The 19,469-nt window shown below is 48.2% G+C and overlaps 1 protein-coding gene and 1 long non-coding RNA gene across 2 annotated transcripts in view; one reads left to right on the top strand and one right to left on the bottom strand.

The window, feature by feature from the left end:
- The window catches only part of TBXAS1 (thromboxane A synthase 1), a 165,272-nt gene that overhangs the window by 86,681 nt on the left and 59,122 nt on the right, over window positions 1-19,469 (top strand). The window contains exon 6 of the mRNA XM_082693906.1: window positions 11,916-12,032. Coding sequence (XP_082550032.1) covers window positions 11,916-12,032 — 117 coding nt within the window. The remainder of the gene's footprint in view (window positions 1-11,915; window positions 12,033-19,469) is intronic.
- LOC309845683 overlaps window positions 1-19,469 on the bottom strand; it is a 170,185-nt gene that overhangs the window by 112,793 nt on the left and 37,923 nt on the right. The gene's annotated exons all lie outside the window — the stretch shown is intronic.

Here is a 19,469-nt window from a genome sequence, read left to right as displayed (position 1 = left end):
CAGCTCAATCCAATCCACTAACGTGCACATTCCAACTTTTTAAAAAAGTACATATCCTACTTTCTGTCTTTGATGAGAACTACCCAAGAATGAGAGAGGTGACTGACAGAGGCAGATGTCAGGGCTGTCCCTATTTTTCAAAGATGGGGAGGATCAGAATTCTACAGAGAAGACCAATAACCTTTATGTTGATTCTTGGAAAGGTTCTAAAGTGAATTAATAAGCACTTGCTCATAAGAATTCACAATCCTTTGGGGGGACAGAGGCAAATTAAACCCAACTTCCATTCTGACAGGAATAGGAGGTGATATGTTCACTTTTCTTTTCTTGGTTATATGGCAAATCTTCACATACCCACCATATGCCAGGCACTGTCTAGGAGATGATTTTATTTATTTTAAAGATTTTATTTATTTATTTATTTATTTGACAGAGAGAGAGAGAGAGATCACAAGCAGGCAGAGAGGCAGGTAGAGAGCAAGGGGGAAGCAGGCTCCCTGCTGAGCAAAGAGCCCCATGCAGGGCTCCATCCCAGGACCTGAGATCATGACCTGAGCCGAAGACAGAGGCTTTAACCCACTGAGCCACCCAGGTGCCCCTTAGGAGCTGATTTTAAAGAGACAGAAGATGCGGGCTTACCCTGAAAGAGCTCACAGTCTAGTGACAGCAGCAGATGGGCCAAGAGACCAGTATGATATGGTCTGGATCTGCAGTGTGCTGTACTAGAAATCTCTGTGCCATCCGGGATGGGGCGGGGGAAGGTTTATTAGGTAGATCTCTGGGGCTGAATCTTAAAGACATCAGCATAGCTCCCCTGTGTTCTGTGCTGGTTGAGCCACCCAGAGTGGCTTTTTTCTCATTAAATTTCCTAAGAACTTAGGAGATTGGTACAATTACCATCTCTACTTTCCAGACAGGGAACCTAAGACTCAGGGGGGTTAAGCGACACCCCTGGTCATGTGACTAACAGAAGGAAGAGCAGGGATTCACGTGTCACCTCCTGACTCAAGTCCTTACTGCCTCCACTATTAACAGCTGCCTCGGGTGACAGTTCTGATGTCACTGAGTAGCTGGTCCCTCACCCCAAATAAGCTCATCTTCCGGCCCCAGAGTGTCAGACACCACATGGCCACTAGAAGGAGGTGACAGCCTGGCCTGCTAACACTGCCACCTCAGGGTGGCTGAAGGAATTGCGGAAGTTTAACTTCTCTGCTGCCTCTGCATACTCCTCCCCAAACCTGATGCTGCTACTCTGCTGTTCAGGGACCCCTGAAGTTCTCCTGTCCTGCCGGGAGCTTAGGGACGGAGTCTGACGTAGCACACAGCTCTGGCAGACTCAGTAAGCAATGCCGATTAAAGAAGCAGGGGACCCAGCACCTCACAGGGCCTGGACCCACAAGCTGTGTTCCAGCAGGCAGAGAAGGCACCCCTTGAGCTGCCTAAGCCACCCCCCATCCCGGGCAGTGACATGGGACATGGCAGCCGTGTGACACCTGGGATGTCACCAGGGCACGAGACCCCAAGTGCTGACCTGGGAGAGGGCTGTGCTCTACGAGACGTGCTGGGGCCCGGCATACATTCAACATGCAAGTTCGAGCAGGGGCACAAAATAAAGTTGCCTCAGCTTCAGCCAGGTTCTCCTCCAGACCAGTTGTCTGTCTCAACTTTTTCCATCTCCCAGATTAACTTTTTGCTACTTCCCAGACTATGATCCCCAGAATATGGTTCTGTTTTCCTTCTTCCACTCTACACAGTGCCCTCGGGATAAAGTTCAAGCTCCCCAGACGAGACTGGAGGGTCTTTGTCATTTAGATCCCCTGCACATGCTCCGACCTCCCCAAGACAGGCTGTTCTTGCTGCAGCGGGACTGACCCCTCTGTTCTCTCTATAACCTGCTCTAGAGAGTCCTGCCCCGGTGCCTTTCCTCATGCTGCCTCGCTCACTAAAACTGGAGGCATCACAACAGTGGGTCCGTTTACCAGCCATATGAGCCGGAGTAGATCATTTACCTTCTTCAAGCTTCTCATTCCTCCTTCAGAAAAGGAGCATCCGATCGACCTCACTAGGCTGCAGTGAGGCTAAATGAGATCACACAGACAAGTCCCACCTTCCACAAAGGCGAGAAAAGCACCCTGCTTGCATTAGCTGCTATTGACAGGAAGATCCTCCACTTCTTCTACAGCCACTCAACCCTAGCCATTCTTCATGGCTCTCCTCAAATGCTGCCTCCTCCAAGAAGCCTTCCCTACTTCAGTCCACATTTACCTCTCCCCTTGTCTGAACCCTCACGGCAGGCATTTGTCTCACGCACCACATCATCACTGACCTCACGGTGCCTTCTGCCATCTACAGTTAAATGAAGGTGTGCTGACGCAATGATTGGCCCCTTCAGGGTCTATGTCTTTGGAATACCTCATGGTCCAAACCATGATGACTCTTCAGTACCTGATACATTCTTGTTCAAACCAAATTAAATCCCCATCAACTTTACATCCCCCTCAGAAGAACCATCCTCTGCTACCTGAACCCAGAGATTCAATACACACTTGCTCTTCTAGATCATTCATAAACACGTAAAAAGACCTATCAAAGATGAGATTTCTAGGAAACCCCCATGTTTATGGTTTTCCATCTGGGACTGTATTCACTTATCTTTAGCTTTGTTTATGGTCTTTCAGCCAATTCCATATTCATGACAAAACAATCCTTAGTGACTCAGTTTTTTAAAAATCATCTTTAGAGTGGGATTTTCTCACAGGTTTTTGAAAGTCAAATTAAACCGGGTTCTGTGGTTCCCTCTTATCCATATGCTTATTTATCTGTTCAAAGAACTCAAGGAGATTAGTGAGGCGTGCTCTCTTCATACCGACACCATGCTGCCTTCCCTCTAATAAGCCATGTTTACTTAAGTGTTCAGCAATTCAGCTTTATTATACATTCATTCAGTAAACATTAAACGCTTACTCCATGCAAGCTTCCACCAAATGGTCCCTTGTGATACAGAAAATACCTCAGCATATTAGTTTGATACATTAAGTGAGAAGGAACTTAAATAACGCATGGCTTCATTTTTCAACTGTGAGAGCCCATCTCTGCTCGCAAATTCAGGCTTGACTTACGCATGTCCCAGAACAGCCTGGTGCGGAACGGCTATGATATGGGAAGCTGGGTTTGGCTCTAGAATTTGCTGTGAGCTGTGAGCATCCCGTGAAGGACTGACGGAGCATAGCGGCTGGAGGTGGAGTGACACCACAGGGTACTCGCTGACACACATCCGTATGGAGCAAAGATTTGAATTCAAACTTGTTGAGTGAAACATTTTTTCCACCTTGAGAGGCCTGGGCTGAAGAGACCGGGGTCAGACCCGGGGTGGCGGTTCTGGTATCTCGCTTTTCCACTCACTGGTCCTTGAGGCCCTCACTTCCATGTGGGGTCCCAGCTGCGTCTTGCCCCTTCTCCAGATGGACTCCGTGGGCCACTACCACGGCCTTCAGCCCCTCCTGAAGCACCTTTCTGGGGCTGCAGCCACAATTCACTGTTAAACCCAGATCAATCTTCTCAGCATTTCTAGGACCTCAGTTGTCCCAGCACCTCAGGATCTGGGGGTTTAAATTGAGGTATTTTTAATTAGCTCCCCTTTGCTACTGGGTACTCAATGAAGCCATGGGGCAGCTCTCTCTCTCTCTCTCTTTAAATATCTGTGGGGACTGGAGCTGGGCCCACATGACTCCACAGAATAGTCGTCATCAGCAGTGGGACTTATTTCCGGCCTCCCCTCAGGGCCTGGAGTCAGGGAAGCTGCGGGAAGTCTGTGGTCTGTGTTAGATCGGCGCTGTTGGATGGGGGCATGAAGACGTGTGGTCAGTCACCAAACTGCTACCAGGAACTGTGTGTTCTAGTCCCGAACGACAGCATGGAGCTTGGGTCGGGCCACGGGCCTGCCCCTCCCCGTTCTGCTGCCTGCATGCGGAGTTGGGGCGGGAGGTGCGAAGGTTACAGGTGTGGGACGTGTGCTCCAGCCCTCACAGGCACCACGGGGGCGGGGGTGTCTCCTGTCCAGGCACAGGTCCAGCCACACCACTCACTCCCAAGAGTCGCGCCCATAGCCCCATAATGGACTTGGTGAGTGGTTTTACCCAGAACCATGAAGACCCAAGTGTCTGGGTTGCCCCAGCCGCTGCCCCTCCCCACATGCACACGGGAATCACTGGTTTCACTGTGAAACCACAAGCTTTGGCCGCTGGCAAAGATTACAGAACTTCGGAGCAAATGAGTCACTAAAAACCTTATGACCCCCAGCATCTGCAGCAGCGCCCCGTTCCAAAGGACCCGTGGGCTCGTTGCAGAGCTCATCAGCACAGAAAGCTCCGGCCAGGGCTGCAGGTGGAGCGGGCCACCAGGGCTGGGGCCTGGGGACCTGCCTGCTGTGCCCGCAGAGGTGGGGTGGCAGGGGCGGGGGGGGGGTGGGGGGGAGGGAGTTGGAGGAGACTTGGCGGGTTTAGTCCCTGACACCTGCAGCTGGTACCTCCCTGCTGACAGCTTTTGGAGACTTGCTCCTCTAGAATTTCTGAGCCCCTTTCCCTTAAATAGGATGTTGAGTAAATGAAAACATTCAGGCTTTCAAATGCGAGCAGTAAGACTTACGCTGGGAGAATGTCAAACCTCGAGCGCTGTTTTCAGCTTCATGGGTTTAAGTTTTTATTCAAATTCCTGTTAGCTAACGCACAGTGTAATATTAGCTTCAGGTGGCCAATTTTGTGATCCAGCACTTTCAAACAACACCTAGTGCTCGTCGCCAGTGCACTCCTGTTATTGTTTGGGTTTTTTTGTTTTTTTGTTTTTTTGAGCTAGTCTGATTGATTTATTTTAAAGAGATCACAAGGAGGCAGAGAGGCAGGCAGAGAGGGGGGGGGAAGGAGGCTCCCTGCCGAGCAGAGAGCCCGATGCGGGACTCGATCCCAGGACCCTGAAATCATGACCTGAGCCGAACGCAGAGGCTTTAACGCACTGAGCCACCCAGGCGCCCCTGATTGATTGATTTTAGAGAGAGTGTGTGGGCGTGGGGAGGGGGAGGACGGTCAGAGGGAGAGGGAGAGAAGTAGATGGTGCTCTAAGTGTGGAGCCCAGCGTGGGGCTCAATCCCATGCCCCAAGACCATGACCTGAGACCAAATCAAGAATCAGATGCCCAACCGACTGAGCCCCCCAGGCGCCCCATAACACAACAAATGCACTCCTTAGTCCCCATCACCTATTTCCCCCATCCCCCCACCCGCTCCCTCTGACGGCCATCAGACTGTTCTCTATAGTTAACGATCTGATTCTTGGTTTGTCTCTTTTTCTCCCCTGTGATCACTTGTTTGTTTGTTTCTTTCTTTCTTTCTTTCTTACATTTAATTTATTTATTTGACAGAGAGAGATCGCAAGTAGGCAGAGAGGCAGAGAGAGAGGAGGAAGCAGGCTCTCCACGGAGCAGAGAGCCCAATGCGGGGCTCAATCCCAGGACCCTGAGATAATGACCTGAGCCAAAGGCAGAGGCTTTAACCCACTGCGCCACCCAGGTGCCCTATGTGATTGCGTGTTTCTTAAATCGCACATATGACTAAAATCAGATGGTATCTGTCTTTCTTTGACTGACCTATTTCACTTGGTAGCTTTGCCTTTCTTAAGAAGGGGTCAATGCACATGATAGGTCCACGGCTGCAAGTAAGGCAAAAGTTCATACTTAAAACCCAGACAGCCAAAACCAGGAACAGATGTGTGCAACCTTATTTGCCCGAGCCTTGTTTTGAACCAGGATGCCATGCCTTTTAGGACACACTGTGATATGTGCCGGAAACCTTCCAGCCTGAGCTAGGAGCACCTCATCCTGGGATGGGCTGCCCGTGGGAGGTCCCAAGGGACACCCACGATGAGATGCCCACTCCCTGGAGGCCTCCCCTTTCACCGGCTTTTCTCAGGTCCGGACGTGGCTGGTCCTAAAAAAGCCAGGCCCAGGGAATTGCATTTGGTCTGTAAAAATGCACTTAGCTTCACGTTTCCAACTTGGTTAAGTGTGAACTTTAACATTTTTCAAGGCCCTGAGTACATCACGAAGCCTGAGGAAGGCAGGAATAGTGCTAAGTGGTATTGATTTGAATGCTCAAGTTCTCTTCTCTCAGTGCCCTGAAGAACTTTCTAAAACTCCAAAATCTTGCTGAAAATGATTTCATAGTTCATGTCTTACTAGGACCCTTGCTTCAACAGGAAGCCATCTTTACATTTTTCAAAAAAGAAAGAAGTAAAATCTTGTTCTTGTATTTGTACCTCCTTTCCTTAACTGTTGTGTCAGCAGAAGTAGAAATGAATGTGTAAACCAGGAGATTAATATCCAGAATTTGGGGGAGAGAATAGTAAATAAGCCACAGAAGCAATTTTGGTGTCTCAGGGGTTATATTCCTGAACATCTCGTGAAGTCAAGTCCCTGTGCCCAAGTCCTGACCCTCACGCTCCTCCTTTGCCCCAATCTCTCTCTCTCTCTCTCTTTTTTTTTTTAGATTTTATTTATTTGACAGACAGAGATCACAAGTGGACAGAGGAGCAGGCAGAGAGAAAGTGGGAAGCAGGCTCCCTGCTGAGCAGAGAGCCTGATGTGGGGCTTGATCCCAGGACTCTGGGATCATGACCTGAGCCAAAGGCAGAGGCTTTAACCCACTGAGCCACCCAGGCACCCCAACCACAATCTCTTTTGATCTCACCCTGTTTCTTCCCATCTTCCCCCACCTTCTTACAAGTCATGCCCCAGCAGTGTAGTGAAAGGCACGTGGCTTAAATTTAAAGAAATGAAATAAGATTCTGGATTTGCGGGATGCCTGAGTGGCTCAGTTGGTTGGACGACTGCCTTCGGCTCAGGTCGTGATCCCGGGACCCGGGATCGAGTCCCACATCAGGCTCCCAGCTCCGCGGGGAGTCTGCTTCTCTCTCTGCCCTTCTCCTCACTCATGCTCTCTCTCCCTGTCTCTCTCTCAAATAAATAAATAAAATTAAAAAAAAAAAAGATTCTGGATTTGCTGCCTTTTATTAGCTGAGTGACATGGACCAGTCCTTTCAATTTCTCTGGGCCTCTTTCCTCTTGCATCAAGTATGAGCCACAGACAAGCTAACTACCAGGTGTGTTTGGCTCCCAGTGCAGGGGACAGTCAGTGCCAATGGGTAATACATGGTCTCCTGCCAGCATCCCAGAGAGCCATTTTGAGTTTGAGATGTAAGCGTCCCTCTTCGGGCCCATCAGGAGAATTTCTTCTCCCAGCCAAGCATGACAGGTGCTGTATCCGGGGTACCTGTCTCTCCTTAACACTGCTTCTGGCAAGAAACTGCTGAGAGCTTTTGAAGGCATTCCTCAGAAGACTTAACAAACGCCCGGACCCTCTTTCCAGTCAGGAAGAGCCCACACTGTGGGGCATGGGGCTCACAGAAGCACAGTTCCAAGCCTGTGGTTTCCTCCTCTTTGGTGGATAAAATTCTAGGAACCCTGTATCAGGCCAGGCCAGCAGAGTCCACATTAGGACTCTATCCAAATTAGAAGAGGTCCCCTTCCTTCCACCAGCTGATGTCCGGTTGGCAGAAGGAGCCCTATCTGGGTTACGTCCCCTAAGCCAGCCCCCTAGACCCGTCCCAGTCTAAGGCAGAGTGAAGGAACAGAGAATGTCCCTTAGGATCATTTTCTACTGGCCAAGAGTCAATGGATGAAAACTCTCCAGTGGACAGAACACTTTTGCTACACCAAAGCACCAAATGTAAGCCCTGTTTGGTTGAAATGTTTTTATAGCCAAAGAGCAATCATCATAGGTTGAAAGTAACGTTTTCAAGAATATCCAGGTGAGAACATTCTATCCAGGCTTATCCAGGTGAGAAAATTCTAGAACTTTTGTTGATTCATATAATATGGGACCGCGCAAGAGGTTTCACAGACACAGGCAAGAGAGAGACCGGTGGTACCATAGAGCTTCCTTCATCTGCGCCCGGTTGTGTGAGAATTCAAAAGTTTGCAACGGTGGGTTCAGCATCTTGTGATCACGGCACGCTTTGGTGTTCCTATTTTTGTAGCCTACTTGACATCCTTTACACTGAACGGGTTGGCAACACTGGCCTCGTGACCAGTGATCTACAACCATATTCCAGAGTCTTCGGAAGCGCCCCCCTCTGTTTGCCTGCAGCTCTGCGTGGCTGTTGGGAAATGGTTGACTGCCTGGCCAAGGCGCCACAGAGATTGTACGCATCTGAAGTCAACATCCTTACAGATGCCAGGACGCAAAAAGCGTTGTTTTTTTTTTTTCGTGTGGCTCCAGCTTCACATTCCGTTAGGCCTCCTCAACATTCTTCATCACAACATCGCAAAGAGGCACTACATGCATGTGGCAGCATTTTCCAGAAAGAGTTGTGTGGCTCCCTCAGAACAGTTGAGAACCACGGGTTTGAGCCATGCTCAACCCCCAGCGTGGGATGCTCTCTTCATGGGAACACAGAATGACGAGGTGTTGGTTTTCCTTAATAACTTGTGCCTCGGGATTCTGTGATTCTTCAACCTTAAAGCTTATGCTTAGCTGGTTTAAGAAGAAGCTGGACTCGATTTTAAGAGATCTTAATTGAAAAGACAAACACATTCAACTGTCCGCGGGAAACTCAGGGGAGCCACGAGGCCACTACTGAACCACTGCTGCTTGCCAAGACGGTGTTTTCCTCATTTCTGGAGAATCACCCCAAGACGAATGAAAGGATGTGTAAAGCACTTCGTTAGCTTTGAGATCAACAGACACTGGTTGTAAAGCACCCCATTCCCAGCCTCCAAGTCAACTGTGAGCTCCTTCGAGGGCAAGGATTCCATTCTTTGCCCGGATAGTTTCAGTGCTAGCATCCCACCCGGCACATAATAGGTGCTCAGTAAAGGGTGGCAGTGTGGTAACTCCGTAACTGGCTGGATTTTAGCTGAGGGAGGGGGGATAACTCCCAGTTTTAGGGGGTTTAGGTTAGCGTAGGCTTTTTTGAAAATTTTTTGACTGTGTGAAAACACACTTCACATCATGACAGAGTACACACACACACTCTATCACACTCTCACACGTGCGTGCTCTCTTTCACATACACACACACACACACACACACACCCCTACCTTGAAAACCAAATACTTATTTTTACTTTGTGAAACACTCCTCAGAGTATCTTCTACCCTGTTCGACTCCTTATTTCCCTCGACTTTCATAAAATGCTGTTTGCCATCCACTATCTCGATTTCGTGGCTGGTTGTGGCCTGGAGTCTGGAAACCCTGCTGAGGGCTGATTGCAGGGACCTGCACCGAGACTCAGGAGACAGGGCTGGGCGGACAGATGGGAGTCTAGAAAGCCCTGTTTCTCTGGCTCTTCCTTCCTGAGGCTCGTGGGCATCAGTCAGTAAAGGGAGTCAGTTATTATGGGGAAACAGGGCTGGGTGAGGCTGGGGAAACAGTTATTATGGGGAAACAAGGCCGGGGGAGTCAGTGCTCCAAAGGCACAGAATTTCAGTTGTGTAAGAGGAAAAGCGTTCTGTGGACAGACGGTGGAGATGGTTGACAGCGTGAATACACTTCACGCCCCGGAGCTGTACGCTTAGAGACGGTTATGATGGTCAGTTTTACATTGCGTGTATTTTGCCACAGTCGGAAAGTATATATATACTTGTGTGAAAACCAACATTCCTGCAGCGGTCCCCTGGAGATAGAGCCTCAGGATTAGAGGAGTCCTTAAGGGTCATTTAGACCAATCCTCCCTGGACGCTCAAGCCTCTGGTGTAGAATTTCCCCCAAAGGGACTACAGTCACCAGGAATGGGGCCTCATCACTCACCACAGGTTATTTTATCTTGGGGCAATTCTGACGTGCGACTGTTCAGAAGTTCTTCTTTGGATGAGCTGGAATTTTCCCTGCAGCCTCCACGATAGAAGCCATTTCCACCCCTCAGGGTCACTGAAACAACCTTAATCCCCTTTTCCACAGACTCTTGCACAGTTCAGTAAGTATTGTTTCAGTGCATCCTAAGCACCACCCTCTGATCTCCCAAGTCTCCACTTTCCAGCTTCACCTTCCAAAATCTGTCCAAGTCTCCCCTCACCACCCCACACTGCTCCTCTGAAGGGACCTGTTGGCCCCTCTCCCTCTTAGAGTCATCTCTCGAAACGAAATCATGACTCTGACCAATGCCCCGAAATGTCCCATCACGAAACGGAGAATTTGGCTGTAGGCTGAGAGGACAGCGCTGGCGTGGCAGGCTGGTGAGGGAGCGAGCTGAGGACAGCACTGACATATTACGTGCAAGATTAGATTTGTCCTCTGGGTGCCAGACTAAAAAAATCTCGTGGATCCAACCCTTAGTTCTAAAGGACAGATGCAAGATCCCATCAACCACGACTCTTACCTCTAATATATTCTGTTCTGTCAGAACCCTATAAAACACCACCCAGCTCTCCTTGGAGCCAAATGCTTTATTACATGTAGCATGGCCCAGGACTGGGTGCTTGCCAATATGCAAATTCACACAAGGTACCACTTCCTCCTTTGACTCTGGAACCCAAACAAATGGGTCATGTTCCCCAAATCCCGTAAAAGTACGATTCTGTACAGTGACCACGGCACTCCTAAAGAATTTCCTTCTAAGTAGGGAGAGGGATTTCTTTGCAGAAAAATACCTCTGCAGCTTCATTCCACCATATAATTAAATCTCCCCTAGATACTTTGAAGTTATGTTTTATAGCTTATTTTGAATGTTCATATTTTATCTGAAAATTATAATTTTCCTCTAAACACGAGTTTTTACCAGGCTTTTGAATTATGACAGCTGGCTTCATATTTCAGCTATACAACAGTGAAAAGACACAGTGAACATGTCCATCACAAGAGCTACCTAGAGTGCTGGGTCTTCCAGTCCCCCTGCCTTCCTTGTACCCCACTGCCCTGGGTCTGGGGGTGTGCCAACCAGCTTGAGGGACCCCAATTTTGATGACCCGGTTGGAGTAGCTGGTTTCAAGATGGAACAGGATGGGGAAAAGGGTGAGGCGTCCTCGTGTTTGGGCGCTTTCAGACTCAGCTCGAATCTATCTCCTCAGAGCAGCCTTCCTGGCAAGCTGGGCCTATCATTCTCTCACCGGCTCTATTTCTAACACACATACTGGTTAGTGCAGAGGTCTCCGTCTGCATCCCCAAGAGACCGTCAGCTCCTTGAAGGCCAGGCAGTGCCTTCCCTATTAGACACTGTGTAGCCAACTCTTTGCACACGAGACACAACAAAAGTTGGCTGAATGAGAAAAATGAATGACAAGAAGAACCCAGAAACACAGGGATAGGAGGTCTCTTAGAAGCAGCTCTGTTGGGACATGCTTCTCAAAGATTCTCTTGTTTTTCCCTGACCCGCACCCCCCCCGCCACTCCCCACATTCTCTCCCCCTCCACACAGCATGTCTCCAAAGATCCAGAGACATGAGTCTGTCATCTCCTGGCCCGGCCTAACCAATCCTGTCACACAAAACCCTCTGCCACCATGTTTAGACATGAAACTCAATCCTAGGAAAGACAAGCCCATCTCCATGAAGCCGGCTGTTTGGGCCTCAGGGAACCCTCACTGAAACCCAGGAAACTTCATAGACCTCGCTCCTTGTCCACAGAAGCTGCTGAGTTACTCTGTGGCACTGTAAGAGGGTAGACATGGGTCAGAAGAGCCTACCCGGCGGCTGCGCACACGCCCTCACCATGAATCTCTGGACCATTATCCTTGAGTCTTCACATGCTTCCCCCGCGTCCCAGTTTGTGGGTCACTCGTGGGCTTTAACCAGAGTCTTTCTCATTGACCTGTACTGTCACCAAAGTGGCTTTCGCTCCCTCGTGTCCTAATCCTCTGCTTGTCTGTCTCAGGTGTCCGGTTTGGAGTCCAAACCGGTGATGGACAGTGTCCTGTTTTTACGCGACAAAAGATGGGAAGAGGTCAGAAGTGTCCTGACTTCGTCCTTCAGTCCTGACAAGCTGGATGAGGTAAGCTGCAAGGAATGCGGGACCCCTTACCGTTTCTTCTCTCCCAATTGTGATGGAGAGCAGGTTCCTGGGGCGCCCCTTGTCCAAGCAGGACATTAAAATGCCCTGCCCACAGGGGCCATCAGACCTCCCTAGGACAAAAAAAGCCCAGGGGAGAGCGCTGGAGTGAGGTCCACTTCCCCAGGCCCCACATCTCCAGTGGCCATGAAGCAACTGTGAGTCTCCAAGCGTGTCTGGCACTCCTGCGAGGTCCTGGGACGTCCCCAGGCACATTGGGGCCACCCAGGAGGAAATGGGAGACATGCCTCTCATCCTTCTAGGTCTGACGGATCGCCTGGGAATCTTGTCAAAATGCAGAGTCCGATTCAGCAGGTCTGGGTGTGGGGGATGGGCTGAGATCCTACATCTCTGCCAAGCTCCCAGGTGAAGCATGTTTTACACGGGGAGGAAACAGAGCAGCTAGAAACGAGGGTGAGCTGCGGCTCCAGTCCGCAGAGGGGAAGAGATGGCTTCAGGTCGCAGGGGAGGGGCCCCGCTCTTTCTTTCCGGCCCTTGGTCCTGCCTCTGGGCCAAGATCTGTCACACCCGATCTTCACACCTGTAAGTTCGGCTTTGGTGTTTGGCCTAAATTCTGCAAGAATTTGGGGGATCGAGCCCATGAGCCCTTCTGATGTGAAGTGCTCAGGGACTAACTCAGAGTCCCAAGTATCCGGGCAACTCCAGGGCAAGTGTCCTTCCAGAGCCGCTCCCTGTCTAGCTGTTCCAGAAAGCCTGGGCTCAGAGCCAGGGTCTGTCTTCAGCTCAGGAAGTGAAGCGAAGACTACTCTTAACTCAAGATGCTCACCCATCCGGTCCCGTTTAAGACCTACAAATCCCAGGAAGCTCCCCAGAAGAGGAGAGGTCCCGTGCTTCATAATTAATCCCGTCCAATAAAACACGCTCAGAAACCACTGATCCTGCCCACGGTCAGTGAGGTTTTGGTATTGGTGGCGGGGGGTGAGCTCAGTTTATAGGACCAGCGGAAACAAGCTCTTATCTGTGCCAGGCAGCACGCTGAGGGCTTCCCCTCTGTCCACCACACCATCTCTACCACATCCCTGTGAGGTCCATAGCATCAGGATCACCCTCATGGCACAGATAAGGAAACTGAGGCACAGAGGGACTAAGTAACACGCTCCATGTCACATAGCTCGTAAGTGGCACAGCCGACATCCTAACCCATCTCAGCCAGGAGGAGAGGCCTCACTTCAGCTGGAGCCACAGGCCTGGCTCCTCGCTTCACTAGGTCACCTATGGACACTTCAGGGGACCATCTGTTCCAAGGATGGGCCTGCTTCTTTAAAAATTGCAGAGCGGTAGGGAGACCACCCAAACAAGGTTGGGGGAAGTGTCACCTTTATTACCACAGTCACTAAAATGTTGACGTAACCGAAAGGAGGGGAGGGGAAGAGAAGTTAGGTAAACCGAGGCTTGACATCGCTAGCTCCAACATGTTGCATCAAAATTCTTGACTCATGAGTAAACAGTGACTTGTGGGCAGCACCACAGACACAGAATCTCATCACTTATCAAAAAGAAATTGAGGAAGTGTAGCTGGTTTTTTAAAGGGAAGCAAGAACGGGAAAAAGTTTTCTTGACAGATTTGAGCTATGTTTCTTAATAAATCTGGATCTTTTTTCAAGGTCTAGATTTCTTTAGCACTTTATAGATTTCTTTATACTCCAGAAATGGAGAGAATGTCGTTTCCCAGAGAAATTCAGTGCTCCTAGGATCCAAAGCATTTTTTCCTATCTGAACCAGAAAAAGAAAATGCTTTGGATCCATTGAAAAAAAAAAAAAAAAAAAAAGAGTTCCTCCAAATGGTTCATTGCACTAAGGTACCTATTGGGGGGGGGGGGGGTTAAGGGTCATAGATGATGTGAGAGAGGCAGCAGGAGCAGGGGAGTGGGAAGGGGAAGTGGCGAGACGTTTCATAGACCAGATTCCCTGGGTCTTGCTTTAGGTCTACTTAATTACTTAACATAGACTACCATAAACTTAACCCTAGTGAAACATCTTTCCACTCAATATAGTTGAATTTGAATTCTTGGCGTTTCCATTAGCAAGGATACCATTCCTGTGGCAGCGACGGTCACCTTTCTCCCCACCTCTGGAGCATTTAGACTGGGTGAGTTTGAGGTTCTTGGGCAGCATCCAAGAGATGTGTCAGGAAGTAGCTGACTGCAGATCAGGAGCTCAAGAAAGGAGGGCAGGAAAGATGGTGGCCAAAAACACAGACATGGCGAGATCACGCCCAGCGGGTGGTGGTGAGAGCCACATTCAAGTGAGGGACAGGGGAGAGACCTACAAGTATGACTCAGGAGGACCAGGCTGCAACAGAAGTCCAGGAGAATGGAAGGGAAATGTGTATCAAGGAGGAAGGAGCAGCCAAAGGTGTTAAACGTTGCTTGGGTAGAAAGGCTCGCCAGCCCAAAGAACTGTGTGACAAGAATAATATTTTCAAACATTAAAGCAATGTCTGTGCGTGTTGCGCTCTACAGATCATGTCCCCTGGGATCTTCCTTCCTGCCCAGAATCGGTGGTGTGTGTTGCTTCAGAAGGAAGCAGGGGATGCCTTTCAGAACAAGGAGGTCCATGCTCAGCTTTGACCCGCGCGCATATCAGGCTTTCTGAAGCCCTTTTGAGACAGTGGTCTTGGAAGTCAAACATGTTTGGGAGAGCAAAGAGCTTTCCTCATTCCACAGGCAGCTTCCTGGGAATCTGAAGGGCAAGGTTTGGGATTCTGAGCACAGAGTGTCACTCCACACCAAAGTGTAGACAGGGTGAAGGCTGTGACAAGGGGGTAGTTGCTATCCTGAGGAAGATGGGTAGAGGGGAGGAGGAAGGGAGGCAGGGTGAGCCAGTCTTAATGCCTCTGACTACCTCCTCTCCCAGCCCAAGTGACCCTCTAGGTTTCTGGATGCTTCCTTAGTCTTTAACCTCCCAATGGCCTTTGCTCTCTAGGTCACTGGTTCTCAAACCCTGTGCAACCCAAGGCTACACCAGAATCACCTAGAATCCTTGTTAAAATACATAATTCTAAGACCTACAGAATGAGAACTTCTATGGGTAAAAAACCTAGATGTTTTACAAGTTTCCCACTATAATTCTGGTAAGAGCGAGTGGAAAGCATTGGTGTGTCTTCCTCTTGGTCCCTTGCCTGACCATCAAATGCCAGGGGCTTCCCCAGACTTATAGGAGCTGGGCCCCCAGAACCCTCTCCACCCCCCACTCTATTCTTCTCTGTAGCATGACTGTGGGCTACAGCCCACCTACCCTACTCCTCTTTTCTCTATCGTTAACTGCATGGCGATAGGCACATAATGCGCACTCAGTGATGACCAGATGGGCGGACAGACGGCCTGATGGATGGATGGATGGGGAATCAAAGAACCAAGAAGCTCTCTACTGAAAGATAAATGTTAAGGCTAAGATAAAAGGAAAAAAGGGAATGATTTTATCAAGGAAAAGTTAAGTAAGGGCATGAGGCACATTGTTGGCCTTCTCTTTGGAGAGTCATAGGTATATACATGCGGAAACAGAAAAAGCAGATCCCAGGGACATAGAGGAGAGTGGGACACACAGGGACCCAGAGGGGAGGAGGCAGAGATGACAAGAGAAGCTCGGACAACAGACCCGAGCCTACTCTCCACTTAATTATGGACACCTAAGTCCGTTCTCCCTGAAATAGCTTTGAAATGTCAATCTCTCCATTCCTTGCTGAATTTATTCTTGAAATAAACATTTGTTTTCCCTTGGAACATTCGGCAACTTGTTTCCATTAACACTTTGGCAGTCTGTGCCCTCTCCTGTGTCTGGAATATCCTGTGTCATTAATATCCAAACTGTCAAGATGGCGCCGACTTTATCGGCCTGTTGGGCAGCCTTGGTCAGCAATGCTCGAAATTTACTTTAAATCAGCATTAAATCACAAAGCTGTGTTTTATTTAAAATAAAACTGATCTTTTGGCTTCAGTTTAGGGATGACTTAGAAAGATACAGCCCAGGTGAAAATTTGGTTGCTGCACTCCTGATTCCAGAAAAAGAGGCTCCCACAGTCGTAGTCTCATGACAGCCAAGCTACTGAGGTTTATACTACAGGACTGCTGAGCATCGCTGAGAAAACAATGGATTTTTTTTTCTTAATTAGGAAATATTTTGCCCAGTGGACCTGCCAGAGTGTTCACCCCACACCCTAAGAGATTAATTTTTTAAAAAGGGGAACCAGTAGATTTATTGAGATTTTTAGAGTCTTATGCTAGATTCTCTACCAAAGACTACTAATGAGTAACCCTGGGGTGTGTAAAACTTTATTATGGGTCAGAAAGCAAATAGATTTAATTTTAGGAAACGAAACTGGAGTTAAATTAATTCTTCTCTGAGGGTAAAATATAAATAATGGGGATTCCCTGGGGACCCAGGTTAGCACTAATTTTATTTTTAAATTTTATCATTCATCCAAAAGAGGGAGCATACCGTGCAATCTACACATCTGTAAATTCCTCTAAGCTCTTCTGATTTTGTAAGATTAAGTCAGTTAGAATAAGCTTCTAAGACTCATCTAAGACTACATAAGTCAACACAAAAGTGGCAGCTAACTTGCAGTGTAACCAAGAATAAAATAATACACCCAAGAAGAATACATCAAACTAGGATAATGAACTTTAAAAACTATGAATTACTACCAAGGAAAAGGATTTAAAATCATTGAGGATTGAAAGGACCATAGTCATACAATTCCATAAAATATTGCCAACCATCTTTTTTATTTAATTAACTTATTTTAGAGAGAAAGAGAGAGAGAGAGAGAGAGAGAAAGCATGAGCAGGAGGAGGGGCAGAGAGAGAGGGACAAGCAGACCCTGTTGAGTGGGGAACCTGACACGGGACTTATTAATCCCAGGACCCTGAGATCAGGACCTGAGCTAAAGTCAGACACTTAACCAACTGAGCCACCCAGGTGCCCCTGACAACCACCTTCTGAGAGATTTTCGACGTACCTTAGCATATTAATGGGTTGGGAGAGTTTGCAGTGAAGCAGTCTGTTTAACCTTGTTTGTTCTGGGCTCAAATAGGTTCTTAGTAGATGAAAACACAGGTCATTAACGTCAAAGCCGGCTAGTGGGAGAAATGAGGCCACAGGGCACTGTGACTTTGGTGGTAAAGTCCATGGGGGACACAATTTTTAAGTGCCTCTAGTTGTGGTGGGGGCAGGGGTAGGATCTACCCAATATGATGGCTGGTGTCTTCTCAGTCCTCAAAGCACCGTAGAAGGGATGGGTATGTCCTCATTCACACACGTCACTAAGCTGATGGTGACCCCCTGAGCAGATACAGGAGAGCTGGAAGCTTCACCCAGGACAGTCGGAGCCTGGCTGGGTGCGTCACTCAACAGGAAAAGAGCCAATCGTATCTCTGTGCATAGGGACTCCGTTAAAGAGAAACCAGACTGACAGGGAAGGCTGGTATCTCTCACAGTCGCCAAGAATCCAGCGCTCTGCCTAATTTTTCACTTTCATCCAGATGTTTCCTGTCAGGAAGGCACAGTCAATAATGTATGAATCTTAAAGGCGGCGGCAGATGTGGTTATTATTCCCTCTAGGCCTTTCCTGCCTTGGAGAAGACATATTACTCCAGAATGACTACAATTTTAAAAAATTTAAGTTGATATAGCCAGCTTATGAGTAAATGCATAGCTGCGATCATTTCAGGGCAAAAGTCTTTGCAGGATTACAGTCTTCATCACGGTTTGGCTTGGCCTTGGCATTTTCACTGTGCGCTCTTCAGACGATTGTGCACGACGGCTTCTAGAACAGAACCCGCTTGTTGCAGCAAGCAGCTCTCTCTCTCTCGGCTGCAAGAGCCTCCAGCGGTCTATTTTTAATATTTGCTTTTATTTCTTAATCCTTCCAAACAGTAAAAATGGAAGTCATTACAACCAAGTGCGGCTGTGCTAATAAATACTGTGGCGTCCAAAAATACATTGTCTCTGCCTGACCAGTTGCCCATTTTCCAGAATGTCTGGGTATTTATCTAGCAGCAAGAGACCATTATCCTTCGACACAGTTGTATTCCACTGACACCTAACCTCCTAATTAAAATCGGTATAATGATGGACTGTTTAAATTCTGGTTAAAATGTTCCTTTTCCATTTGCATTTAAAAGAAAACACACTCCTCATCCCGGGTACCACATCCTGGGTTATAATTTGGCTTTCCTTTGCCAGAATCATAGTGTCACTCTGACTTACCACTGCTTAAATCTAAATGAGCATCTAAATGTGCCTCCCAGCTTGGCTGTTGCCTGGCAACACCGGCAGCCTCCTCCTTGTTGGGGTGAGTTCTAATTGGCCACAGCTCTTGACAGGAACCACGGACTTATTAGAAATGACACTTGATTATTCACCTAGATGGCTAAAGCTGATACTTATCAGCAGGAAATTCTGCATAAAAATAAGTCCTGGATGTTTTTAATATTGGGGGGGAAGGGTAGAAGGAAATAAGAAGTTTTGTTAACCAGTATTCATTTTACATTTGTTAGCCCCCAGTTTAAAGCACTTTAAGGTATTGTTATTTTTGTATTCTTTCTGAGGTCAACAATATGCTTAAATACCTTCTCCCATCCCCATTAGCTGCCCCTTATTTATTCAGAAAACCCCCCTCTGACATCCATTCCAAAACAACCTAGCCTGCAGGTCTAAGAGTGCCAAATAGAATGAAACATTAAATTCATAAAATTCAATGAAGATTTATTAGTTCCTGTCTTTAAGGGGTTTATAATGTAGAAGGGCAACAAAGTGCATAAATCCTACATTATTACTGAGTAGTGGAAAATGGTGACAGAGTTCACGTCCACTTTCAAGGAGCAGAAGTCACTTTGGGGCATAGGGGATAGCGTGGGAAGTGAGTCCTGAGGATTTTACTGAGCTTTGACAGAAGCAGAAGGTGTACTGCAAGTGGACTGAGTAACGGGAACAAATGCATCTGGACAAAAAGTACAAGATGTGTTCAGGGAATAGAGGAGTTAACAAATTGGCTGGAACACAGGGTACCTATAAGGATTAGTGAAAGAAAACTGGAAAAGTGGGTTGAGGCACAGAGAGTACTGTGCTGGGGGAGTGTTTGGTGCGAGCTTCAGTGGAGGGTGAGGAGCTATTAAGTACTTGAAAGTAAGGGAGTAAGGAAAGGGGTTTCAGGCACTTAGCCTGCAGGATGTGCCATTTCCCCTAGATCCTGCGACAGACACTTCCGGGGCAGATGAGGACAGCTGCAAGTCATACCTCTGGAGTCTCCACTTTCCACAGCCGCGGGGGTCGTGGGGGGACAGCTCCCCAGGCCCATATTTTCATCTTAGGATGGGGCCCTCTGCTCAGGCTCTTTTCTGAATCCCTCTTCATATG

The sequence above is a fragment of the Mustela nivalis genome, assembly GCF_964662115.1.
Source record: "Mustela nivalis genome assembly, chromosome: 12".
NCBI classification, from domain to species: Eukaryota; Metazoa; Chordata; class Mammalia; order Carnivora; family Mustelidae; genus Mustela; species Mustela nivalis.
Note: the sequence above shows the minus strand (reverse complement) of the source record. Positions and strands in the feature narration are given on the sequence as shown.